This window comes from Raphanus sativus, chromosome 4 (genome assembly GCF_000801105.2).
Source record: "Raphanus sativus cultivar WK10039 chromosome 4, ASM80110v3, whole genome shotgun sequence".
Classification (NCBI taxonomy): domain Eukaryota; kingdom Viridiplantae; phylum Streptophyta; class Magnoliopsida; order Brassicales; family Brassicaceae; genus Raphanus; species Raphanus sativus.
In genome coordinates this window covers 10,769,021-10,795,047 of record NC_079514.1, presented here as the reverse complement: position 1 = coordinate 10,795,047, position 26,027 = coordinate 10,769,021, and the positions used below count along the sequence as shown (strand labels likewise).

Here is a 26,027-nt window from a genome sequence, read left to right as displayed (position 1 = left end):
CATGTCAGAACTTACATGAGCAATTGAGATTGCTTCCTTGATTAATGATTACAGCAACAATAACGTCACCAATATAAGCACCTATTATTCAAACACACATCAATTCTCGAATCCCGCTGTTGTCTGATACATTCAAATATGTTGACATGTGGGAGGAACATATTCCTCAACCAAATACCCAACCATACCCTAGAACATTCATCATCACAATCTGCTGAGACATCCGTAAGTCACAACAGGCGATCAGCTATAATCTGGCTACATTCAGTCCTGGTACTAGTCGTAACTGTAGGACCTATAAACCAAAGGCGTGAGCACCTGAACTTGTTCAAATAAAGCACTGTCTGTCGGTCTTGAATAATATCTTACCATCCAAACATATTATGAACATATCTAAAAATCTAACCATTGACCTTCTGATCTCCTACAAAGCTAAAAAATTAACTCAATCCAATGAAAACTGTATCCTAACCGTATCAATACGAATCAGATTCCATACACAATTGCTTAATGATGAAGATGATTATCATCGTCATTGGTCTGTAACATAAGGAAATAAAATTCTATACAGATTGAGCAAAGAAAAGAAAGAAAAAATCTATAACAAGAATCACTCCCCCCACCTTGTCCAAATAATCAAAACTGAACACAAAATCATCGATGCGGATTACACTCATTAGAGCAGAAATCATTAGTCTCCAACATAACACGCAGCATCTCATGAGTGAAGCTTTCATCGTTAGGGTCGGAAACTGGAGAAGAAGGAGAACCATCCTCCTCCTCCTCCTCTCTTCTCCGACGTCTCCTCAAAGAAAAGCATCCTCCTTTACTCGACCCAGAAGAAGAAGATTGTCGCTTTGGTGATTTGGGTCTCTTTCTGAATTTGTCTATAAATCGCTTCCTGGGTTTTGAAATCGAGGGCATTACTAATTGATTCTCGTTCTCAACACCATCATCATCCTCCTCCTTCTTTTTCTTCTTCCTCCTTCTCGTGGTCGTCGTCTTGTGATCGTTGTTATCGACTCCGTTCTGATCATCAACCGTAATCTCCCCGTGGCTTCCAGGCATTAACCAGACTCAGGTTTTGGACCGTAAGAGATTCTCGATCGATCTGGTGGTCGAGGAAGGAAAAATAGGAGTTTGATTTTGTTTATGCTCTCCTCCTGTTTTGTCTCCTCCACGGCGCTTCACACTTTAGGTTTCTTTAAAAATCTTCGCTGGCTCTATCTTTTCTCTGTTTCTAACCACTAATCTCGTGCTTAACGACTTTGTTTAATTTACTAATTAATTAATTCGGTTCGGTTTTTTTTTTCTCTCAATTAATTAAAGATTTAAAGGTATGTACTACTTACCGTGGTAACAAATTAATTTCACTGTTTAGGCATACTTTCACCAGTCTCTATCATATATAAATATTCTATTTAATCATATGAAATAATCGTATTATGTGGTGAATTGGGAAAATGTTTGAGAAAACAACAAGTGGACAGTTTTGTTTCAACTAATCAGGGAAATGAATTAATGATTTAGAGATATCATTTTAATATATTTGGTTGGTTGAATGATTTAGGAAAGTGATTCACCCATTTTCTTTGGAAATATAAATTTGCAAACAACATGACTTTGAGAAATCTACAACTTTTTTCTTTATGACTTTAGAAGATTACCCCACACCTTTCAAATTTGTGTGGTAAATTGGTAAAGACATAGAGAGCTTCAGTGCCTGGACGATGTGATTCTTTCACGAACGGATGATAACATTGCTTTTGAAAAGGAGTCTTCGCTGAATGTAATAACGTTACTCACTCCATGGCAAGCTACGCGAGAATTCCGACAAATATTAGGTGAAACGATCCTCGCATTGTTCACATACAGTCCCCCCGACCTACCAGATTTTGTGATAATGAACATTTTATCAGGGATGCTACAAGGTACAAGAGTTTTGTTTGGGAAACGAAGCATGTGGTTGATCATAAGCCACGCAGGGATCGTATGTCTTAGTATAAATGTCTCAAGACTCTCTTGGCTCATGTCTGCTTGAGAAAGATGGTCGTCGCTAGGCATCAAGAAAGTAATCTCTTGGTTCTTGTAGAAATTCGTATCGTTCAGGGCATGGAGAAGGAGTAGGGTGCCAAAACCGTTATAAGATTCCCTAACCATGTCGGCAATGGCAGAGACTAGGTCGCTGCTTTGGTTGTCATGTCTCAATATGGGAGTCGTAGGTGGCTCGGTGGAGGCAAGAACCGTGAGAAAAAGGAAAAGAAAGGGAGCTATAATTAGGCAAAGAGATCTCGTACTAGCTGCTATTGGAATCATCATTCATATCAATTATCTATACTATTAAAAAACAAACTTATATACTATGTGAGAAACTCAGAAGTTCATGAGTTTTGGAAGTTAATACTAAACCGGTATAAGCCTCGTGGTGATTAGTTGATGCATGGTTGATTCGTGACTTCAATTTTTCTTTTCATTTAGTAAGTGTGACAAGAATACTCGTGGTAAGCCTTTAGTCAAACAAAAAAAAAACATGTGGTGATCATGATCGGTTTAGATGGTCTTCAAACATAAAAATTGGTGACAAGTGAATCAGTTCATTTCTCTTATATATTATGACCTTTTTTATATTTTTGATGTGGATGATACGTCCTCTCAAGATGTCAGTTTTTTTTTATTATTCATCAGGGAATGTTTGAACAAGTATTAATATGCTAATTTTGGGTCGGATCGACTATGATCGAGTATAAAGAGTACAATATACAGAATAGAGAGGAGTCCTATGTTAATACTAGTTACAGTTGTATCTTTTACGTACATAGCTCTTATAGTAATAAGACAACAAATCAAATCCTAAGCTTGACTACTGAGTTGCACCAAATATTATGTATCGATCAGCTACATAAAAGAATACTCTACCAGAGAAATAAAGAAACGAAACAAAGACCAACATAAAACTGCATTACACAAGTATAGCAGATATAAATACACACTTATAGATTTATATACATCCACAGTCAAGTGAAGAAAACAAAAGTCAAGAATATAAAGAAGAAAATTAGGAGTTGAGAGGAATTTTAGTGAAGAACAAGATCATTAAAACCACGTTTAGAGGCTAAACCAATAACACACAACATGTAAAACACTTTCCCACTTTTAACTTTTGCTTTTACTATTGCCTTGCCCTTCTCCACTTTCATCTTAGCCTTAACCAACATTGGCTTCTGTGATTCTCCTAACCGCTCTCGCTCTTCTTCTTCTGGTTCCTCCTCTATGGTCTCTAGCCTCCCCTTTAGTATCTCCTCCAAGTCTTTCCCCAAGTCACATATCTTCTTGTTCTGTGAAGTTACAACAGTTTTTCTTATAGAAATTTCCATGTCTAACATTGAAAATATATGAATCTCAACCTCAGGTTCTTGCTACATGTACCTCACAATCGCGATGTAAGTTCTTCTTGTTCGTCCTTCGATGTACAACCCACCACATCTTCTTACACACAAAACTCCTCATACAACCTTCTTCTTGTCACATCAGCTTCTCTACAATACTGGCTTTCACCAACCCCTTTACAGCTTTATAGTGATACTTTTTGGTTCTCTCAAAGTGTTACTTTACAGACAAGCTTCAATATTTAAATGTGTTGCTTCTCACTATAGCACATATAAAAAAAGGTGTTTGTCATAAATCATCACATTCTGTTTTGTAAAGTGTTTTATGTTCTGTAAAGTGGTCATCTCCTTTATCATGCTAATCTCTCTTCTTACCTTTTTGCTCTCCCTTAATTGATGCTTTATCTGTCACGCTTAATCTCCAGCAATTATATTAAATAAATTGTTTTTAGTGGGTTCACTAGTATATCTCAACGACTAATCCACAGACAAAGTAATGCTATATAATGTACTTGGAACAGTGGCGGACCTATGTACACCAATAGGGTGTCACCTGCAACCCCTTAAATGTGAATAAATATGATTTTGTCCGTAGAAACAATGGAAAATAGTAGCTCTCCTGGTATATTTCAGCCTCTGACACCCCCTAAACCACGGTTCAAATCTCCTTGGTGACAAATTTTACTTGTTTTTCCTTTTTATGTACATAGTTTGACCCATGTTAAATTTAATCCTCGGTCCGCCACTGACTTGGAACTCGATTTCTAGTTACTAGCATTGCAGTTAACATGGCACATCGGACGTCTTAAAGAGATTAAGCTCTCTTGAGTATTGAGTGTGAAATTTTCAAAAATATATATGCAAAAAGGGAGGATATACATACGCTCAGTACAAAGATCAGTTTGATACACACTTGGCTTACTAGTATGGAAGATAATGTGGGAGACTATCTATATCTGTAGCTTGTGGACCAAACATGAGTAATGTAAAGTCGTTTTATTATTAGAAAACAGAAACAAACATATAAGATTAAAAGCAGCATTTGGTTTTACATTATATGTATATAGCATTTGGTTGCAGTTCCATTATTCCTCTGTTTTGGATCTCTCTTTGTTTATATGAAGTCACAAAGGTCAAAATATGAGCTTCTTCTCTGATACAATAGGGAAGCCCCAGTGAGAAGAGAGAATGAGATTGGGATAGAAACCTTCTGTGTTCATTTTATCTGTCATGCGCGCGTAAATGCTCAAGATCCTTCTTGGTAAAACCAATGCCTTAAGAACCAGCCTCCTTGGTCGGTTTAGTCTAAACCCTTTTGTCCTACCCTCGAGCTTCTTCCCCAGGTTAGGTCTTTTCGTGACCTTCTCGTGATGATGACTTAGCTTTTGGTACTGGCACGATGATCTTGACCGGTACTTACCAAGAATCCGCAGCATCTTGATCTTATTGTTGTTGTCTGGAAGATACAAAACAAGGGGAAATGACGTTTTTCAAAGATTTTGCTGATGAAGTAGTTTGAAAGTACCTCTAAAACTAAGAAAAGAAGAAACAGTTTAGTAACAAACAAAGAACAGTTTGATGATTATTGATGAGAGAAACTAATGGGTTCCATTAAATGATAAAAAGAGAGTGAGGGAAAGATTCTGAAAGCACATGGCTATAATGTTTATTTTGTATTTATTAAAAACTACAAATCCCCAAATCTTCTGAATTTTGTTCAGTTCTTGTTTAACCACACAAGTCAGAGAGTGACTGCATGCAGCTGCCATGTATTTGACCTATGTGTCTACCTTTTGGCTGTCACATACCAAAAGAAAAGAGAGAGAAATATAAAGAATTGGTGTTATAGTGAATAGGAAAATAGAGAGCCATGTGCAATGATTAAATCTTAAGAAGTTTTATATCTTAACTAATAGATTAAAGAGAAGAGAAGCCACTAACTAATCATTTGGAACACATGAATAGAAGGGAGGATGAGATGAGAAAGACAAAAGTCTCAAAGGTTTATTTTCTTATAATTATTTTTGTATTAGCTTCAATAAAACGTTCTGAAAAAGGAGGTTACTGCAACAAAATGGTTACTATGTACATACAACTAAATGAGATGTTTGAACAAGAGATTCAATAGTTGGGCCACATGTGAGACACCCAGCAACATTTCCACTATACACTATGGGCCGAGTGTTGTTATAATTTGCTTAAGACTTAGGCCCATTAGAACGAAGACGCCAGCTTTGAACAAGTTGACCAAGGGACACGCAAAGAGGAACCACTCCCTGACTTCGTGTCTTAAAACTGTGTTGTAAATTTGTAATTCAACGCCAAGTTCTCACGTTTCTTGCATGATTCGCTCCGTACACATTGACACGATAAACCTTCTGTTGACTTTCCCCATTCCAGAAACCAGATTTAATTAAAGAAAGAAAAAAATGATAATTCTAAAACTTCGATTAAGCTTACTAATCATCTGATTAACGGAGATTATACAATGATTTATTTGAGCAAAAAGCAAAAACATAATCAAAGAACGGAACAATCACACAACTGACTCAAGCGTTTTCCCAAATCTCTCTAAAACCTTTTTAGAAGCAGTTGTAATAAGGTTCGTCTTGGTGTAAATGAAGGAGACGGAAAAAGCGTCTGCGGCGGAAGAAAAACGCCGATCTGAGTCGAGACCAGAAAACGCGTTTCAACTTCCTCGTTGATCTCAGCTGTGTCCACACAAACCTCTTCACTCTCCTAACAGATCTAGTAACCTTCTCCCTGAAGCTCTGTTTCCTGGAGAACTGGTAGCTCCTGAGAAACAGCTGTCTCTTCTCCAGATACTCTCCATGGAAGTAACGGTCTCCGCCGCCGCCACCACCACCACCGTTGCTTCTGAAAACGAGCTTCTCACTCATATTCAGTGGAGGCTGAGAAATGGGGTTTTTTTCTTTTCTTTTTAGGGATCTTTATGTTTCCAAGTTTGGAAAATATGGAGCCCTTAAAAGTAAAGGGTTTATAGAGACCCCTACTAAACGCTCAGTCTTTGTCGCTAACGCAGTCGCGTTATGTTCGAAGCTTTTTGGTTATTATTTTTTTGTCAAGCTTTTTGGTTATAAAAGCGTGCGTTAGTGGTCTCCTTCTCTCTTAAATAAATACTTTTATCATGTGTTACGCACAGTGTTCTTATTGGCGCAGACATATGTGTTATCTCGCTTGAGTCTTTTGTCCTCGTTAATCCATCCAAAAATCTGGTGAGACTTTAATTTAACGTCTTCCCCGATGACCAACAACATTCCATTAAGTATTAACTAACATAACATCAAAGTAAAAGCAGTGAATGAAACCATTTGTTTCGAGAATGAATGAATGTGGAGTATTTGTTTAGTGGGTTATGAATCGAAACTACTCCGTTTATGAGGTCTCTTTATCGAAAACAATAAACCTAATTATTACTATAGCTTAAAAGACACACATTCATTGAATCAGAGAAGACATTTTCTAGATGCGAAAATCGTGAAAAATAATACGTATAATCCAAGACAATTGTTCAACGAATTTAAGAGAATACCCTCATTTTCTTATTGATTACTTTTTATAAAAGAGTGACAATGTAAAAAGAGGTGCTCATAAAAAATCTTTCTACTATACAAATACTTATTTGATATACTCCTATTAACTTTTTGTGGTCACACAAGAATACCAAAGGCCTAAATAGTTTATGTTTGGTGGTGCAAAGCTGTCAAGTGTAAGTTAGGTTTGTGAAGATGTTACATCGGGCATTATACTATAAAAAGGATATGCCTAACAAGACATCTCTTATGCCATGTCACAACAAAAAGGTTTGCAATTTCACAAGTGTAAGTTAGGTACAAGGACTTTGTTATTTATCACTATGCTCTCAAGTTTAAGAAACTGATGCCAAGAACACACAACATTTAGACTTTTAAAGATTCTCCAAACTCATTCTAGTTACATGTATATTTGAAGAATGTTTCTAGCTGCGAAACAATACACAAGCTTGAGGAAAAAGACAAGTTTCAAGCCCTAGTATATATCTACAGAGCAGGCAAGGACAAGAAACATGCTGCTAGTAGAAGAAGACTCATCACACAAAGCTACAACAAGAGCTCAACGCAAAACGGGTTCAGAAGCTTTTTTTTTTTCATTTATCCTCGAGTTTTCTACTAACACCTTCCAACTAAGAACACACCTCAGAAGATTCACTTGAATCCAACATTCAGGAGCACGTTTTGTAGTATCTTTAAAATGGTGCTTTCTACAATAATCTTCCTTTTCTGCTCCTATCTAGGACCCACTTTCACTTGCTGAGGGGACATTGCTGGGGAAACTAGATATATCAATGTCGATGAGCGACATATCATACATCGTATCAAGAGAATCCGAGGCATCATCAACAAGCAGCGAAGATTTCACAGCAGCCTCAGGTGTTACGCTGGAGCTTTTCGGTGAGCTTCCCACTGAAGAAGATACACTACTCGAGACCACCGAAACACCATCTATCTTGTTTGCATACACAGTCTGGTTCTTTCTCATCGCCTCCATCTCTTGCCCAGTCGGCACAAAAGTTCTCGACCGGTACTTCTTTGTCCCCTCGTCTCCACTATCAGTATGGTTATAGAGTACATAATCGTGATAAGTGGGAGCAAACTGCAACAATAACAACCAATCATCACGAAAAAGCCATAATGGTTAAAACAAAGATCAAGTTTTACCTGGTGAACAGTGTCATGGTAGAAGTCATTTAGTTTCACAGCATGTGAGAGGCTCCCTGAGAAACTTCCGGCTCCACCAACATTGGCACCCGCGTACTCCTTGTATGGAAAAGCATAGAAATGGCACGCTGCAGCGATAAGCATCTCCACGCATATAATGAAATTCTGAAAATGAGCTGCCTCCTCAGCGGTTTGTATGAATCCAGATTTTGCAGCAAGAAAAACAAGAACACCCTGTTTCAAAAAGGAAGAAGGGGTCAAGAGTTGTTGGAAGATAGCAAAAGTCAAAGAGTTTTTACCTGCCAATAGGTTAGAAAGACAACAGACTTAATGATCACAAACTTTGGGACTGGATTGAATGGCTGAAGGAGATCTCTGCAGGCCATGTAGAACAGCACAAGGGCGTACAAAGCAACTGTGTAGGATATGGTGTAGATGATGGTAAGGTAGAGATATGCTTGATCAGGGTTAAAGTTTCCATCCTTGTACTTCCCTTTTGCATAAAGCACAAGTGTGACAGCCACTAGGATAGGTTTTAGAATAACAAACTGCAGACAGCCTTGCTTGCAACGTCGAATAAAACGCCTGCATACAAACAGAATAATTCAATGTATGTGTAAACTAATATTTGTCTTTAGTGACAAACACTCATAAAGCTATGTAACTAACTACTGCCTAATCTTTAATGAGTAGAAGAAAGAAGTTGGGTTTTGGTTTAAGTAAACTACTAACCCATCCAATGTTAAAGGTGGAAAGCAACAAGTCATGAGACACAAGGATGGTTTGAGAGAGCGACCGCTTAAACTAAGCACAACTGCTCCTGGACCTCCAACCCATGCCAAACAGAGCGATAGGAAATTGTAAATGACCCAAGCCTCATAACTGGAAACCACCAAAAAAAAAGTTAGCCATTAGAGTCACAAATAACATATTTGTATACACTCTCAAGGCTCAAAGGATTAGAGACAAATCACATTAGGCAGCAGGATCAGAAACTTAGAAACACACTCACACTTCTCGTATGGAATCAAAATAAATGGAGCTTGTAGGTAGCACAAGGGACAAGAATGACATGAAGGCGTAAACCTGGCAGCAGGGAGGTGAATACAACATGTCAGAGAACTAAAAACAATGTCAAGAGAGAGAGATGGTGAGGACAATGCTAACCGGGACCATGAAGATGATGCGTACGATGTATCTCTGATAAGTAGGCTCCGTGTAGTTGAGAAGGTGCCTGTAGATGTGGAATATTGCCAATGCAATGGCTCCAACAGTGCATAGAAACGCCACGATGTTGAGATAAAACGGTATCGAATCCGCCATTTTTCTGCAAAATAAATGAACAAACTTTAGAGGCAATGTAATCAAGCAAATGCAAGAAAGAGGAGATTTTGGGTACAAAGCTATACCCTAGAGAAAAGTTGAAACCTTTTTGAAAGCAGAACAAGAACCCAAATATAATAAAGTTTGAAGCTTTAGAGCAAGTATGAATCCAAAATGGGGGAAACGACGCAAACCCAGAATTGAGAGACACGATTCGTAATCGGGAAGGAAGAAGAAAAGAACCCTAATTTGCGGAAGAGAGAGAGAGAGAAAGATTTATTGTGGATTTTGGGATGAGGGTTTTGATAAGCCTTCCTTCCTTCTTTCTTCTTCTTCCTTCCCTGCGAAAGGAGCAAACTTTTTGGGAGATGGGTTTCACAGCAAAGCAAGTTTCGAAAAGAAAGAAAGATCTTTTTAATTTTTTAATTTTAATTATAGTCTCTGAAGATTTTTAGATTCAACGTCCGTCCATCCAATCCAGCCTGTGAACTTCAACCCCTAAATAAATTATTTCGCTCTCTCTTTTTTTTTTTTTTAATTTATTTTGGGTCAAATTATTTGGCTTTCTAAATTTTTTTAATTAGAGTAATGTATTTTTCATCAATATTCAATCATAAGTCTAAAGCTAATCCAGTGATACCATTAGACGGTTCATGATAATGTACTTTACGATTATAAATAATACAACATGATTTGTCGGCAAAGCCAAAGCCTCAAGCTTGGAAATTAGAGACTTCTTTTTTAAAACTACAACATTCCATGTCTTTGCTTCAAGATCTTTACCAGTAAATCATACTTTTAGAAAGAGATGACATGTGATACAACTTGTGTCAAAGGTGTGAAGTGTGAAGTAAATAAACAATTAGTTTAGTCATGTATTTTAAAGCGTCAAACAGAGAATGATGAAATTTGGCTCTTCTTTGTATATGCCAAAGAGAGTCTTACTAACCAAAAACATTTACATGGTGTGAAGTAAATAAACGATTAGTGTAGCCTGACTTTACTTGCAGGTTTTTGAGGCTTCTTAACAGGATGTAGCGGATGTGGCGTTAATATCAACCCGATTTCTTGCTCCTTTCGTGGCGGCATTGGAGATGGACGTCTCTTGGTAAGAGTTTCTCTCATCTTTATGTTCGTCTTGGACTTCATAGACGGTAATGGTTACGAAGTTCGAAGAGTTCATCGAGAACTGGTTATTCTGGAGATGTCATGGGAGTTACGGTCCTGTAGTACTCGTCGAAGGTTGACAATGGCAATCGATTCTCTGGAATTTTAAAAACGGCCTTGTAGAATGTGCCAAAGAGAGTCTAACTAATCAAAACATTTACATGAATTAAGTTTATCCCACATTAATATGTAAGAGAATGAAACTAACCGACCCCGCCCCAAAAATATCTATATCCCACATACAAGGCCAGGATGCTAAGTTTCCTATCCATATAATGGGCCTGAATACAGCCTAAGACCGGCCCATAATATCTGATATTTTACGCCACTTGGAGAGTGTGTTTACACATAAATAAAGATAGGGCAAGCGCAGAGAAGCAAAGCAAAGGCGTGGAAGGTTACAAAGCCTTTCAAAAAACTCACACCTTATCTCTTCCTCCTCTCCTCCGGGTATCGAGTCATGGCGTCGACGGTGGGAGTTCCATCTCTTTACCAGGTTCCTCCTCACCTGGAATTCTCCAAAACCACTTCCAAGAAGAGGTCTGGTTGCTTAGCTCTCTCTCTCAACAAACCCTTCTTCTCTCCCTTCTCTCTCCGTACAACTCGCCTTATCCACTCCTCTTCCTCTTCCTCCTCTCTCCTCATCCCTTCCGCCGTCGCGACTCCCAACTCCGTTCTCAGCGAGGAAGCTTTCAAAAGCCTCGGCCTTTCCGACGAATTCGACCTCGACGGCGACTCCTCTTCCTCCGACGATGCTGAAGAGCTCGCCATCTCGAAACTCGGCTTGCCTCAGCGTCTCGGCGAGTCTCTGGAGAAGCGTGGTATCACTCACCTCTTCCCCATTCAGGTTTTAAAAAGTCTCATCCTTTCAATCTGAGAAACTATTACAGAACTTTATCCTTTTTATATGTATTTGACATAACTGTTTTGTTGTTCTGAAGAGGGCTGTGTTGGTTCCTGCACTTCAAGGACGAGACATCATAGCTCGTGCCAAGACAGGAACTGGAAAGACTTTAGCTTTCGGTATCCCTATCATCAAACGCCTCACTGAACAAGCTGGAGACTACTCTGAGTTCAGGTCTTGCCTTCTTTTAACATCTCCCTTTTGTTTTAGATTGATGTGACGTTTCTAAGTGTTTTGTGTTGTTGTCTTGTTGTGAATAGGAGGCCTGGTCGTCTTGCTAAGTTCCTTGTACTCGCGCCTACCAGAGAGCTCGCTAAGCAAGTGGAGAAGGAGATTAAGGAGTCTGCGCCTTATCTCAGCACTGTTTGCGTGTACGGTGGTGTCTCTTACACCATTCAGCAGAATGCTCTGACTCGTGGTGTTGATGTTGTTGTTGGGACTCCTGGAAGAATCATTGATTTGATTGAAGGGAGGAGTCTCAAGCTGGGTGAGGTTGAGTACTTGGTGCTTGATGAAGCTGACCAGATGCTTGCTGTTGGGTTTGAGGAGGCTGTGGAGTCGATTCTTGAGAATCTCCCGCAGAAGAGACAGAGCATGCTTTTCTCGGCGACTATGCCTACTTGGGTTAAGAAGTTGGCGAGGAAGTACCTTGACAATCCCTTGAACATCGATCTGGTAAAAGACTGTTTCTTCTCGTTATCTAAGGTTGGACTCAGATGCTTAAGGCTTGTTTGTTTACTGGATTGGTAGGTTGGAGACCAAGATGAGAAGCTCGCGGAAGGGATCAAACTCTATGCAATCTCAGCCACATCAACATCAAAACGCACTATTTTAAGTGACCTTATAACAGTATGGCTCAGCTGATTTAATAGTTTACTATTTCATTGGTCTCTTTTAACTCTATATTGATTATTTCAATTTTTTCAAAACTTGAAGGTGTATGCGAAGGGTGGGAAGACCATTGTTTTTACCCAAACGAAAAGAGATGCAGACGAGGTCTCTCTAGCGTTGTCAAACAGTATAGCTTCCGAGGCACTTCATGGAGATATCTCTCAGCATCAAAGAGAGAGAACACTCAATGGTTTCCGCCAGGGGAAGTTCACAGTACTGGTTGCCACTGATGTTGCATCTCGTGGACTTGACATCCCAAACGTAGATCTAGTAAGTTTTCAAAAAGTTTCAGTAGATATAGTTTTAATCCTCTTTTTTTATGGCATATGTTTGTTCTGACATTTTCTGTTTTAACAGGTTATCCACTATGAACTTCCTAATGACCCAGAGACTTTTGTGCACCGTTCTGGTCGTACCGGGCGTGCAGGGAAAGAAGGCTCTGCCATTCTCATGCACAGCAGCAGCCAGAAGAGAACCGTGAGGTCTCTGGAGCGTGACGTGGGATGCAGATTTGAGTTTATTAGCCCACCAACTGTTGGAGACTTGTTGGAAGCGTCAGCAGACCATGTGGTGGCCACTCTAAACGGTGTTCACCCTGAGTCTATTAAGTTTTTCTCAGCAACTGCTCAGAAACTGTTTGAGGAGAAAGGCACAGATGCTTTAGCTGCAGCTCTGGCTCACCTTAGCGGTTTCTCTCAGCCACCTTCATCGAGATCTCTCCTCAGTCATGAACAGGTTTAACAAATGAGAAGTCATTAACATTTTAGATTGCTTCTTGAGAAACCTATCCACTAAATACTTAATAGCAACTTTTAATGACTCGAGTTGATTATGTCCTGTTGATAGATTTGTTCTGCAATCATGAACTGAAGTTAATTTTTTTTTTGGACTGCAGGGATGGGTGACTTTGCAGTTAATACGAGATCCAGCAAACGCTAGAGGCTTCTTGTCTGCAAGGTCTGTGACTGGTTTTCTTTCCGATGTTTACCGTCCAGCTGCAGATCGAGTTGGAAAAATCTTCATAATCGCAGATGAGAGGGTCAGTCTCATTGAAATGAGTTATCAAATCAGCAGAGTATCTTTGAAACTTATCTTATTATCTTAGAAATCTCTGATTCTGGTAATGTATATTCAGGTACAAGGAGCTGTGTTTGATCTACCAGAGGACATCGCTAAAGAGCTGCTAGAGAATGAAGTGCCAGAAGGAAACAGTATATCCTTGATAACAAAGGTATTGATCTTGGCTTCCCTTAGTTATGTTGGTTTTCACTCTTTTGATACTAACACAATAAGATCCTTTTGGACTAACAACACTTGACATCTTTTGTAGTTGCCCCCGCTGCAAGATGATGGACCGTCTAGTGATAACTATGGACGGTTCTCTAGCAGAGACAGGATGCCTAGAGGAGGAGGAGGTTCTAGAGGGTCAAGATTTGGCGGTAGAGGAGGAGGATCATCACGAGGACGTGATAGTTGGGGAGGTGATGATGACAGAAGAAGTAGAAGCAGTGGTGGTGGAGGTAGCAGCTGGTCCCGTGGTGGTGGTGGTTCCAGAGGAAGTTCTGATGATTGGTTGATTGGCGGCGGTAGTGACAGAAGATCAAGCAGCAGAGCTCCTTCTAGGGAGAGGTGAGTTTTTTTAAGCTTCAATCAAAACTATGTTGAAATCTGTTCTCTTTCAACTGATTCATTTGATGTTTGTAAAACAGGAGTTTTGGAGGTGCTTGCTTCAATTGTGGAAGTTCAGGACACAGGGCAGCAGATTGTCCTGACAAGAGAGGGTTTTAAAGCTAATGGCTCTGTTCTTGAGACAGAGAGAGATCCTTGTCCCTTTTTGGTGTTCTTAATGTGAATTCTTTCATGCTTGCTTCAACCGTTTGTTTCAAGACGGTAGAGATTGCAGTCATGGAGGATGTATACTTCGGACAAGGGTTTATTATAAGCATAGTGCAGCAGCAAAGTAAGTAAAGGAGAAGGTTTTCCTCAATTGGCATTTTCAGAGATTGCTTCAGAAACAAGGAAAGCTGATGGATCCTTTTTTGTTTTCTTTTAGGTTATTATGATGATCAGGTTCCATGTTTCTGAATTTTGTATGATTTCAAGTGGTTAGACAGTCTATTTACGCTACTCTTAATTGTTCTGTACGTTTCTATTATTATATGTGAATCGTTATCACATGTATTTGACAGGACCTATGTCACTATAGTAGTTTATATAGGTCGTGATACATATGCTGCAAGTCATTACATGAATCGACTGTGTCACACAGTTACCGGATACATTTGATGATATTTCTCGATTCTTTCCTTCGATGATGAATGCATGTATAAGGTTTGTTTAGACGGTGGAGGAAGGTGATTAAGATGTAGTTGGTCTAGGAGGTCGTCGTGGGAGACCACATATTAATCTTGGTAACAAGGTTTGTTTTTTTTGCCACATTCTATGGAACAGTTTCTGAAACACTTGAACTTTGGGTTTTGCGTTGGCTTGCTCTCATTTGCATTGCACGCTTCTAAAACACATGCCATCATCACTGGTGCCATCACCATGTACACTTTTCCCGCCATTTTCTCTTCCACAGTTTCTTTTGTTCAAAACAAAGATGATCAGTCTAATGTGTTTATTGTTTGATAGAGATATGAGATGGTTGTATAGGTGTTTATACTGAGTTTTTGCCTCTATACAGAGTAAATTTTTGTTAGATTCGTTCGTGTGTTTTGTTTGTGTTGGTTTGACTTGAATAAAGTTTAACTTATGTTTTGTTTGTGTTGTTGGACTGGATAACTCTTTGATTTAGAACTACATTCGCTTCTTCTTTTTTTTTCTTTTGGCTTAACTTGAACTTTCATTAACTAATTAACTAATATTAGGATTACAATAAGATTTTGACCTCTAAAGAAAAAGTAACTTAACTTGAACTCTCGGCAACGACAAGAAAAAGTAACCAGAGCACAAAGATTCCATTAATCTTAGTATATATTAGAAAAATCCAATGAATTTGTTTTACGAAATTACAGAAAAGCCAATCACAAATCCCATCAAGTACAAAATCAAAAATGATATCAATAGGTAACAATCTGTATAATAATAACAGTAATCATATCATATATAGTTATATAGAAAAAAGGTAAGGCCAAGCAGAGACTTCCCAGTAAAGAAGATGCCACCCACCCAGCTACCTGCAAATCTTTAAAAGAAAGCAAACATTAATAATCATCACATACTCCTGTCAAAGATTCTTAGAGAACTAGATACCACACATATATATATATCAAAGCATCAGCTTCCATAGCCTTTATTCCAGATTCTCAAGTTACCTTTATAGATCAGAACTTGAGTTGAATTTGAACATAAAATAAAAGAAAATGATCCATCATCATTGACTGCTATGGAAACAACATACATACCTGATCAATTTATCCGTATATGTCTTCAGCCTAGGCTTCAACCTAAATAAAACGTTCACATAATTTGTTAACTTCATAGCTGCAGCTACTTGGCCTCTATATATCACTGTGCCAAGCTATTTAGCATTGCTCTATTCATAACAGAGTTGCGAGGTAAAAAAGAAAGTTGGATCATCAAAGTTTATGCAAATACATTATTTATCATCTTTACAGACCACACTCATGATGAATCTATGATTAAACATTAGTTAGTTACAAACCTTCTACATTACAAGTACAAACACATGTGATTCCTGGGAGGAATCTTTTTATTTCCTTTTTTTTTTGACTAATAGAGGATTAGAGAATCACACAAGTATTGTTTTTTACCTTCTCAGCTTCAGGTGTAAAGACTGCCTTCACCTCCTGAAACACATCTTCAATGGGCTTTGCGGCATGAATCTGAAACAACAAAACTATGTTAACAACTTACAATTACTGGAACAGTAAAGGGAATCAAAACAAGAAAAGAAGAAAGAAAAAGACTTTACCTTCCTAACTTTACCCTTAGCTTCGTAGTACTGAATAACAGGCAAGCTAGATTCAAGAAACACCTTGAAACGCTTCCTTATAGTCTCGATATTGTCATCCTCTCTCCCCTTTCAATAGAGGCAACAATCAATATACATGGCACAAAGAGATATAAGACAAGAGCAAAAAAATCACAGAGAGCTTTTCATATCATATATTTAACCTGGTTTCTGCCCAACAGGCGCCTCTCCATCTCTTCCTCAGGACAATCAAAGAACAAGACAAACTTGGGCTCAATCTCAGTCTACAAATATCACCAAAGACATGTCATTTAAGCAAATTGTATATAAACCATCTGTTAAACACTTTTGAATGTTACTTACAACTTTTTCAAAGGCAGCTCGGTTCTCCTCATTGCGAGGGAAACCATCAATGAGGAACTTGTCATTCCCGTTTTCCTGAATTGCTTTCTGCAGAAGCTTGATTGTAACCTCAGATGGTACAATCTTCCCTTCTTTAATCATATTCTGGATCATAGTTCTGCACATACCATTTTAGAGGCCACAAATGCTTTTAGCAAAATAAATTATTAGTTTGAGAGACTTGAAAATTTCAGTGTATATATAAGACAATGCCAGGGAGCTTTGAGGGCATTACCCATTTTCATTGCCAGATTTAATTTCAGCTCTAAGAAGGTCTCCAGCACTCAGATGTGTGTAGCCATAATGTTCAACGATATAGGCACACTGTGTACCTTTCCCACTTCCTGGGCCACCTGTTGACCATATACATGGAACAGAGGACAAGCTCAGTAAGATGTACAAAAATTAACATACACATCTCATGGATCATGAGGATAAGAAGACCACAAGCCTGATGGCTGAGAAGTAACGGTATTAACAAAGAAAAATAAGAGAGATGATGAACTTACCAAGGACAAATATAACAGTGGGTTTCTTGGCAGTTGCGGTTCCATTAACACCCTGGAGAAACCAGACCAAACATAAACTTCAAAACGGGTTTGAAGTTAAACAATGCATTTCCCCCCAAGCAGCATAAAAAATGGTTTTATAATCCAAGTGTCATCAAAATCATTACCTTGTTTGCTGCTGCATCAACAGTGGATCCCATGGTAGGTAAGCAATTTGGTTCAAATATTACACCTGTGAAGAAGAATCCAAATAATTCTCATAAATTTTTTTTTCCATAAATGGACCAAAAAGGTGCAGATCCTAAGTGCTTTTAGTACATAGAAGAAGAGGTAAAAGTTAGATCCAAGGGAGTAAAAAAAAGTTTTTGATTTTTTTAAAAAAGCTACAAAACAGAAAATATCAAGTGATGTAAGCAACAGATAAATGCTGACGTATATAAGATCAACACAAGTAGATCCGACAGAACCAAAAAGATGAGATCTTTGGATCGATTCATTCATAAAAATGTGATCTTTGAATCAATCTAGAAGGATCCGAAACACCGAGTGACTGAACCGCAGATCTAAATGCCTAAAGCATGTAGATCAGATGAATCACAAACATTTTTTTCTTAACAATTTCGCAGAAGAAAGATCAATACACAGAATTGGAATTAAACAGCTGAAGAACGAATCAAAGGTGAAAACTTTGGACGAAATGTAAGATCGAGCATTGGTCGGAAAACGACATGAATGAAAGACAAGAACCATTCATTACACATGTTTTTTTTTTTTTGCACAGGCAATAATCTTTAAAAGAGAAACTGTGGAATAAAACTAACCTGAAGAAGGAAAGAGGGGAACACGAAGAGATTTGATTCAACGCTGAAAAGTGAGAAACGAGGAAGGAGAGCAAAGCTATATATACAGAAGCATACAAACACACATATCTTTTTTTTTTAGTAAATACATTCCTTTAAATTATTTTTTTAATTACCGACCTCTAGTTTCTGTCCATTAATTTTCCCGTCGGTTGTCCATTTAATTATTTTAAATACTGCTCTTAATATATTATAATACTCCCTCTGTTTTTTTAAAGAGTGTCGTTGTGACATTTTTCACACAGATTAAGAAAATTGTTGAAATATATGTAAATTGTAATTAATTGTACCTTTTTAACCAATAGTATTTTAGATAAATAAAATTATTTATAAAATCAATGCAGTTTGCAATTAATTTTCAGCTGAAAATTAGTATAATTTACATTGGAATTGTAAAGTGACACTCTTTGTGTAACAAGAAAATAAGCTCAGAGTGATATTTATTATGAAACAGAGGGAGTACTATTTAAATTAACAAAAATATTGCTGACAAGAAAATGAAAATCTGACAAGACATTATTTATGTAATTACGTTTTGAAAGATTAAGGAATAAAAGTTAGATTATTTAATATACTATTATAAAATTCTGTTTTTGTCAGCTCTATTATAAATTATTTAAAATAAATTAATATTATATTAATAATGTAAAAGATATATTCCTAGTTATTAAAAACATAATAAACTACATTTAGAGCGATCATAAGATAATTCTCTAAGAATTATTGGAAGAAAGGTTTTTTTTTCTTTTGTTGATCAAAGTAGAAATTTTATTTTATTATAGGCAAGCACCTAAACGATCGCTTTTTGTGTCTATACTCTTGACCGGACCTGATCTTAGGCAGGCCTAAGCGCCAAATGAGCCTAACACATGGGCCTTGCGTAAAACGGTTATTGTTAATGAACTGTGTTACCTTTTTTTTTTTTTTTTGAGCAATAACTGTGTTACCTTTATATTTGAGAACATACTTGTTTTTGACTCAACTTTTTCATAAGCAAGATACTTCGGATTTAACGATCGATACACGTTAGCTCTTTTCACGTGACACGTCACTGATCTCCATATTCATTTAGCCACAAACCAACCCGGTTGATTAACATTTTAGAATGGCAGAGATGAAGATGCCGTGATAAATCATATAATTATTCGTAAATCTGCCTAGTTTTTAGTAGCCTGAGCCTTGACTTGCTCGCAAACGTTTTTGAATTGGTATTGGTAATTAATATGTACAAGTATATATGAATATTCTTTTTTTTGTGCAACCATATTTCATTCATAGAAAACTAAAATGGTTCATGGCCTATGAATGTTCTTTTTTTTTTTTCTAACATCATCAACTTTATTCAACTTTATTAATTAACTTGTGCCAAGTACAAAATCTTCACGAAGAAGATTCGAATTTTTTTTTTTTTTTGGTGCAAATGTTAAAACTTTGTAATGAAAACAATAAGAAGCCAAGTTTACAAAAAAAAAACAATAAGAAGCCATAGTTGGTGATCTCGAACGAGCAAGCACATCTGCAACTTTGTTTGCCTCCCTATTAACCCAATGGAAAATAACTTCTTGGAACTGATCCACCCACCATTTGATCTCTTGCTTCCAATTATATGTTGCAAAATGAAATTCCTTTCCATTTAGAATATTGATTGCTTTCCTACAATCTGACTCAATTATAATCTTCCGATACCCACTGCTCCAACAATATTGTAATGCCATAAGAATTGCTTGAAGTTCTCCTTCCAATGGCGACTGAACTTTAGCACCTTTGGCTTGTACTGCACCTTGATATATCCCTTCTTCATTACGAATAACCCAACCTGCCGTAGCTTCCTCTTGATTACTAATAAAAGAAGCGTCCACATTGCACTTCAACCAACTGACTGGTGATTTTTTCCATGATTCTTTTCTTCTTCGCTGCATCAGCAGAGTTTGTTGTTGACTTACATCCAACTCCCGAGATTGCATATTTTTCCATTCTCGAGTGTCATTCTTAGCATACATTAACACATTCTTCCAATGAAAATGTTTATGTTGATATAGTAGCATATTCCTACTCTTCCATATTCTCCATAATATCCATATAGGGAGATCCTGATAATGAGCCAACCGTACCGAGGTAGAGAATTGTAAGCAAGCTTGCAATTTGTCTTCATAGGTTGTAGTCATACTGTCAATAACTGGATTTGCTATTCCTGCACCTCGCCAAATCTTCTTAGCATAGGGACAGGTAAAAAACAAATGCTCCTCTGTTTCTTTCTCAAGCCAACAACGTTTGCAAATAACATCTGTCGTTACATGTCTTCTCCTGAGATTATTACCCGTGGCAATACAACGTGAAGATATTCTCCAAAGGAAGTGTTGTAGTTTAGCTGGCACTTTCGTCTTCCATAGTTGTTTCTTTAAATCAACACTTCCATACGTTGGAATAATATGATTATGATCCGGTAGGTGTGTCGCCAACCAGTAGCCAGATTTGACTGAGTAGAGTCCATTATCGTTATAGTGCCATCCTAGCAGATCCTGTTTGGCCTTATCACTTATTTTGAGAGCCAAAATCTTCTCAATATCCTCATGGACCACATCCTCTCGAAGCTTATCAATGTTCCATCCCGTTCTGGAAGCATTAAAATAATCACTAACCTTGGAGTGAGGATTAACTTCTCGTTGTGGTCTTGGTGGTCTTGGAGGATGTAAATTCAACCAAGAGTCTGTCCACATATTCGTTGTCATTCCATCTCCAATGATATACCTCATTCCTTTCACTAACAACTCCCTTCCATGAAGAATAGATTTCCAAGCATAGGAAGATTTTGTCTTTAGAGTGGCCTTGAAGATATCTCCATCCGGGAAGTATCTAGCTCGCAGAACTCGAGCCATTAAACAATTAGGCTGCTGTAAAATTCTCCAAACTTGTTTACTCAGCAATGCTTGGTTGAAGGCTTCTAAATCTCTAAACCCAAGCCAATACCTCCTTCTTTCTTAGGTATACAGACTCTGTTCCATGCATACCAATGTAAACCTCTAGCCTCTCCTGATCCCCACCAAAAGCTTGCGAGAATCATATTGATCTGCTCACATATCTCCTTAGGTAATCTGAAGATATTCATAGAAAAAATTGGCATTGCCAAAGCAATAGATTTTAACAGCACCTCCTTTCCACCTTGAGTGAGATGTTTCTGTTTCCAACCTTGAACCACTTGTTTCACCTTATCAACAATATATGCAAACATCTCTCCTTTCTTGGATCCAAACTGTTCTGGCAATCCCAAGTATTTTCCTATACCCCCATCATTGTGTATACCCAAGATACATCGCATTTCTGGTCCTTATCTCCGCACGTACTTTACTTCCGAAAGTAAAGTTGATTTACCTAAGTTGATAGCCTAACCAGAGACAGCTTCATACTTGGTAAATATTTCTTTTAACCGTCTTGCAGCCTTTTGATTAGCCAAAGAGAAAAAGAGAGAATCATCTGCAAATAGCAGATGATTTACAGAGGGAGCTTGAGCTGCGATTTTCACACCAAGAAGAGAACGATCTTCCATAGCTCTAATACACATGTGAGACAAAACTTCTGCGCAAAGTATAAAAAGATAAAAGGATAATGGATCCCCCTGTCTTAATCCTCTCTCCGGTGTTATAAAACCTTCAGGTACACCATTGATCAACACTGAATAGGACACCGTAGATATACAAGCCATAACCCACTGGATCCATCTTTCTCCAAAACCCATACATTGCATCGTCTCCTTCAAAAATCTCCACTCAAGGCGGTCATAAGCTTTAGTAATATCTGTCTTAACCGCCATATAGGAATTTGATTGACGCTTTCTGACTTTAAGGCTATGAAAAATTTCATGAGCAACCACAATGTTGTCTGAAATTAATCTACCAGGAACAAACGCATTCTGATATTCCGAGACGATATCAGGTAAATGATGCTTCAGCCGGTTAACCAAAATCTTTGAAATGATTTTGTAAGAAACATTACATAAAGCAATGTGGCAAAAATCTGTCATACCCGCTGGAGGATATACTTTTGGTATAAGGCAGAGATTCGTGTGGTTATGCTGCTGATCCAATATACCAGTGTTAAAGAAAGAAGTAACTTGTGCCAGTAAATCAGCTTTGCAATCCATCCAAAACTTCTGATAAAAAGCAGCAGAGAATCCATCAGCTCCAGGTGCACGATGAGGTCCCATATCAAATAAAGCAGCTTGAATTTCCTCTTCAGTCACTGGTTTTGTAAGATCATCATTCATTTCTTGTGTAACACGCCTCCTGAATCCCGAAAAAACCTCCATGTATAGATTTGAATTTGTCTCCTCAGAAGCATAAAGATTCTGAAAATACTTCGTAGCCACATCAGCCACTTCCTTTTGACCCCTTCGAATAACTCCTTGATCATCTTGGATAGAATTAATTGTGTTCCTTACTCTTCTTGCTTTTGTGATCGCATGGAAATACCTAGTATTTCTATCTCCTGATCTAAGCCAAGTGATTATGCTTTTCTGTTTCCAATATGTTTCTTCTTCCAAGTAAGCTTGATGAAGATCATCTCTGATAGCATTTCTTTCTTCCATTGTAATATGAGGAGTAATGAGCGCTTTGTCCAGTTGACTTCACAACGTACCAATTCTCACTTCTGCATTGGTTCTATTCAGTCTTTTCCATTTAGAAATGTGATGTCTGCAACGTCTTATTCTTTCTGTTAATGGGACCCGTACAAACTGAGCTTGCCCCACACCATTCCAACCTCGGCGAACAGAGTCTTTGAATCCATATTTATCTAACATACGGTCATCATATCTGAAAAACCTTTTAGGTGCTTCTCTTTCTGCTGACATATATGTAACCATTGGACGATGGTCAGATTCATCAAACTCAAGATACTCAGTCTGTGATGCAGGATACTGATCAAACCAACTCCCATTCGCCATAGTACGATCCAAACAACACCTAACTTGGTGGTTTCCTCTTTGACCAACCCATGAGAAATGATCTCCCAGGCACTGTAAATCTGTAAATTCACAGACTCTCTGCATTGTTCTAAAGTAATGAAAAGATGCTTCAGAACGAACTCTACCACCAATCTTTTCTTGATTACTTAAAATCTCATTGAAGTCACCAAGAGCAAACCATGGTTCTCCTCGTCTTGTGATACCCAATCGCATTAGCTGTTCCCAAATATAGTTTCTGTGAGATTGAACTGGGTGACCGTACACAAACGACAAGTAGAACTGATTCTCATTACATGAAACTTTACAATCAATGAGATTAGCAGAACTACTAAGAACACGAAAGCTGAACATGATGCTTATAAAAGATAACTAAACCACCACCTATTCCTACGGGGGAAACTAAAACAGAGTAGACATTGCCGATTTGAGCTCCAACATCTCGTACATAGTCATCCTGCTGTTTAGTTTCTGAAAGGCAAATGATGTCCGGGAGATATTTCCTATCTATCTCCTTAAGGCGTCGAACTGAGTGTCCTCATGGTGGCAGAGGTGGTTCTAGGCCCACCGCGCCTCTCTGCTCTGAATGGTCCTCCTCATGGTTCTTCTCTTCCTCTTCATCACTAGCCTCTCCCTTCTGCATATTGGAGAACTTGGACGTATTACCATTAGCATCTTTCATACACTCCTTCCTCTTCTGCCCTTGATTACCTCCATTACGAGTTGCTGTAACCAGATGTGCAGAGACAACTATCCTCAGAAAACAGAGGCTCTCTGTCTGCTTCCTCCCCTGAAACTTCATCACCATTCACCGGCTCCAAGTCTTCTTCATTGCGATCATACTCTGCTTGAATAGGATCATTCTCCTGATCCTCATCACCAGCGTTCGCCTCATCGTTAATTTCCTCAATAATAATCCCCTGGTTTGGGACCAAATCAGGACCGCTATCATCATTGTCGTCATCAGGTGCTGGCCCACCGTTGTTGATAACGCAAGCTCCTGTATCATGCGTAATCAAACCACAAGCCTCACAAAAGCCCCTTAGCCTCTCATACTGGAACTTGATGAGAAGCGTATTGACTCCTGGAACAAACTGAAAATTCCTTCGAAATTCCAAAGGGTGATTGACATTCAAATTCAACCGTACACGAACAAACTCCAATCTTCCTCCAAGTTCTTCATTATACTCCATTTGGATGTACTGCCCCATTTCCCTCGCAATGTGTACAATCACCTCACGATTCATGTACTGGAAAGGAATCCCTCGAATTTGAACCCAAAGTGGGATGAAATCAAGTAATCCCATATCCATTCCACCGTTGCAAGACAAGCATCCTCTCCGCATAGGCCCATGGACCCCTTCTTAACACCGTCTCCATAGCTGGAACCTACGCCCTTCAATGATCCGACCACGAACAATTCCATCAAAACCCCAAGAACGAGGCATGGTGGTAATGATTGCACGGAGGTTTTGTCGCCTTGGCATGACCGGGCGTCCAATGAGGATGAAACGATTTTCCTCTTCAGCTTGACGGACTACCACTGTTGGAAGAACAAAAGAGGCATCGGTACTCCCCAAATCGATGTCTTGAAATGATCTTCGTAACCCATCCGCCATATCTCGAAAAAATATAAAATATCTCCAGAAGAAGTTAAAGAAGATTTGCTAATAAACTGAACAAGGATGAGAAGCGAACAAACCAAACCCATGGAATTTTGTACTCATTAAATTTCCTCAACAGTTGAGCAGTTACTTCATCACAACCGAAATTGTCTTCAATCATGGGGAGAAAAGACATCGTGGAGAGGGAACAACCCATGAAATCCACTATGTCATAAGCATCACATTCAACCACGAAGATCGTGGCGAGACATTGCAGAAGTTCGAACCGTTCGAAAATCGCCTTTCTCGTCGCCTTCATAACCGTTAGTATCATTTTTTCCGATTGGCCTATGAATGTTCTATATATAAGTATGTCATAGTAAATTAAGTAAAGATGAACAAATTTGAGATTTATTTAACTACGTCTTGACATAAAAATCAAGTTTATGAAGAATTGAGAAGTTTAGAGATGGTGAGAGGTTTCTCTTGAAAGTCATTAAGACCAGCTTCCATAAACTCTTGCACCTCTCCTTTGTCAGCTCTTGTATGTTACTCCTGCTATCTTTCTCTCTATCCCCATCTCTCTTAGAGCAGGTGCAACGGCCTAACGTCATTGGTCCTTAGCGGTACATCATAGAACAATATATTAGAATAATAATATAAAAGCTAAATAATGTAAGGATCAATCCTTCAATAAGGAATTTAAGGACCAAGTCCTTAAGACATGAGATCAATCCTTCAATAAGGAATTTAAGGACCAAATCCTTAAGACATGGCATTGTATCATTGGCCAGGTTCTCTTCTTCTCTATCCTCTCGTTTCTCCTCTTCTCCTTCCTCTCGTTTCTCCTCCTCTCTCTGATCAAGCCACTGCACACAGAAAATGATCTTAATAAGCGTATAAACCAGTAAACTCGATTTTTAAAGATTCGAAAGTTTTACCACTGAAAAGTAAGACAATCAGGAAAACCCAAATTCCATCATCAAAACAGAGTGTTTCTCCTCCTCTCATTTCTTCTTTTCTCCTTTTTCTCGTTTAATTCACGATTCGGATCTCAGATTCCATCATCAAAACAAAGTGTTCCCAATTACGAAATTCGAAACTCTGAATACACAAATCAGATTCAGAAAACCTCAAAACAATCCGTAAGAGAATCGAACTTTGACGGTGAAATCATGGACGGATTTTGGAGCGGAAGTAGCAATAATGAAAAACACCATTACACTAACTTTTTGGATTACAATCCTTAGCTATTCAAAAAAAAGAAAAAGTAATTTTTTAATCCTAAGGATTCTAACTGCAAGTACACTGTTGCGGTTGGTCTTAGTCTCTTTGTCGCCTAATAACATTCATCAAAAACAAAACGCAC

At 38.2% G+C, this 26,027-nt stretch overlaps 7 protein-coding genes and 1 pseudogene across 11 annotated transcripts; 1 reads left to right on the top strand and 7 right to left on the bottom strand.

The window, feature by feature from the left end:
- Positions 1 to 462: 462 nt before the first annotated feature.
- LOC108852337 (uncharacterized) lies at positions 463 to 1,243 on the bottom strand. The gene has a single exon (XM_018625831.2). The coding sequence runs from the start codon at positions 1,066 to 1,068 to the stop codon at positions 655 to 657; it is 414 nt and encodes a 137-aa protein (XP_018481333.1). The 5' UTR covers positions 1,069 to 1,243; the 3' UTR covers positions 463 to 654.
- A 473-nt stretch (positions 1,244 to 1,716) lies between these two features.
- LOC108852734 (uncharacterized) lies at positions 1,717 to 3,613 on the bottom strand. The gene is made up of 3 exons (XM_018626225.2): positions 3,427 to 3,613; positions 3,087 to 3,335; positions 1,717 to 2,226 (listed from the first exon to the last, which is right to left on the bottom strand). The coding sequence occupies exons 1-3, from the start codon at positions 3,505 to 3,507 to the stop codon at positions 1,717 to 1,719; spliced, it is 840 nt and encodes a 279-aa protein (XP_018481727.1). The 5' UTR covers positions 3,508 to 3,613.
- Positions 3,614 to 5,816: 2,203 nt separating this feature from the next.
- LOC108852123 (uncharacterized) lies at positions 5,817 to 6,481 on the bottom strand. Its single transcript, XM_018625620.2, has one exon. The coding sequence runs from the start codon at positions 6,284 to 6,286 to the stop codon at positions 5,969 to 5,971; it is 318 nt and encodes a 105-aa protein (XP_018481122.1). The 5' UTR covers positions 6,287 to 6,481; the 3' UTR covers positions 5,817 to 5,968.
- An 808-nt stretch (positions 6,482 to 7,289) lies between these two features.
- LOC108848335 (uncharacterized) lies at positions 7,290 to 9,896 on the bottom strand. 2 transcript variants are annotated; one of them, XM_057009721.1, is made up of 7 exons: positions 9,514 to 9,896; positions 9,272 to 9,430; positions 9,117 to 9,190; positions 8,837 to 8,986; positions 8,404 to 8,689; positions 8,105 to 8,338; positions 7,290 to 8,039 (listed from the first exon to the last, which is right to left on the bottom strand). In XM_057009721.1, exons 2-7 carry the CDS (start codon positions 9,425 to 9,427, stop codon positions 7,677 to 7,679), a joined length of 1,263 nt encoding a protein of 420 aa, XP_056865701.1. In that variant the 5' UTR covers positions 9,428 to 9,430; positions 9,514 to 9,896; the 3' UTR covers positions 7,290 to 7,676. The 2 variants fall into 2 exon arrangements, with proteins under 2 accessions (XP_056865701.1, XP_018477171.1); XM_018621669.2 differs by having other exon boundaries at positions 9,272 to 9,431; positions 9,533 to 9,896.
- A 1,062-nt stretch (positions 9,897 to 10,958) lies between these two features.
- LOC108854689 (DEAD-box ATP-dependent RNA helicase 3, chloroplastic) lies at positions 10,959 to 14,570 on the top strand. 2 transcript variants are annotated; one of them, XR_001949951.2, is made up of 11 exons: positions 10,959 to 11,441; positions 11,536 to 11,672; positions 11,759 to 12,173; positions 12,249 to 12,347; positions 12,435 to 12,659; positions 12,747 to 13,124; positions 13,285 to 13,428; positions 13,525 to 13,620; positions 13,720 to 14,018; positions 14,099 to 14,349; positions 14,443 to 14,570. XR_001949951.2 is itself a non-coding variant. In XM_018628311.2 (10 exons), exons 1-10 carry the CDS (start codon positions 11,055 to 11,057, stop codon positions 14,175 to 14,177), a joined length of 2,259 nt encoding a protein of 752 aa, XP_018483813.1. In that variant the 5' UTR covers positions 10,959 to 11,054; the 3' UTR covers positions 14,178 to 14,570. The 2 variants fall into 2 exon arrangements, 1 of the variants encoding a protein (XP_018483813.1); XM_018628311.2 differs by having other exon boundaries at positions 14,099 to 14,570.
- A 760-nt stretch (positions 14,571 to 15,330) lies between these two features.
- On the bottom strand, positions 15,331 to 18,194 carry LOC108849057 (UMP-CMP kinase 3). Of its 3 annotated transcripts, none has more exons than XM_018622558.2 (10): positions 18,059 to 18,192; positions 17,405 to 17,469; positions 17,238 to 17,289; positions 16,964 to 17,081; positions 16,690 to 16,846; positions 16,530 to 16,610; positions 16,327 to 16,434; positions 16,166 to 16,237; positions 15,797 to 15,838; positions 15,331 to 15,576 (listed from the first exon to the last, which is right to left on the bottom strand). In XM_018622558.2, exons 2-9 carry the CDS (start codon positions 17,435 to 17,437, stop codon positions 15,827 to 15,829), a joined length of 633 nt encoding a protein of 210 aa, XP_018478060.1. In that variant the 5' UTR covers positions 17,438 to 17,469; positions 18,059 to 18,192; the 3' UTR covers positions 15,331 to 15,576; positions 15,797 to 15,826. The 3 variants fall into 3 exon arrangements, with proteins under 3 accessions (XP_018478060.1, XP_018478061.1, XP_018478059.1); XM_018622559.2 differs by having other exon boundaries at positions 15,331 to 15,568; XM_018622557.2 differs by lacking the exons at positions 15,331 to 15,576; positions 15,797 to 15,838 and having other exon boundaries at positions 15,949 to 16,237; positions 18,059 to 18,194.
- Positions 18,195 to 20,146: 1,952 nt separating this feature from the next.
- LOC130511109 (uncharacterized) lies at positions 20,147 to 22,679 on the bottom strand. Its single transcript, XM_057007950.1, has 6 exons — positions 21,743 to 22,679; positions 21,485 to 21,670; positions 21,246 to 21,373; positions 21,065 to 21,127; positions 20,265 to 20,988; positions 20,147 to 20,187 (listed from the first exon to the last, which is right to left on the bottom strand). Exons 1-6 carry the CDS (start codon positions 22,677 to 22,679, stop codon positions 20,147 to 20,149), a joined length of 2,079 nt encoding a protein of 692 aa, XP_056863930.1.
- Positions 22,680 to 23,592: 913 nt separating this feature from the next.
- Positions 23,593 to 24,673, bottom strand: LOC130511108 (uncharacterized; annotated as a pseudogene).
- Between the last annotated feature and the right edge of the window lie 1,354 nt (positions 24,674 to 26,027).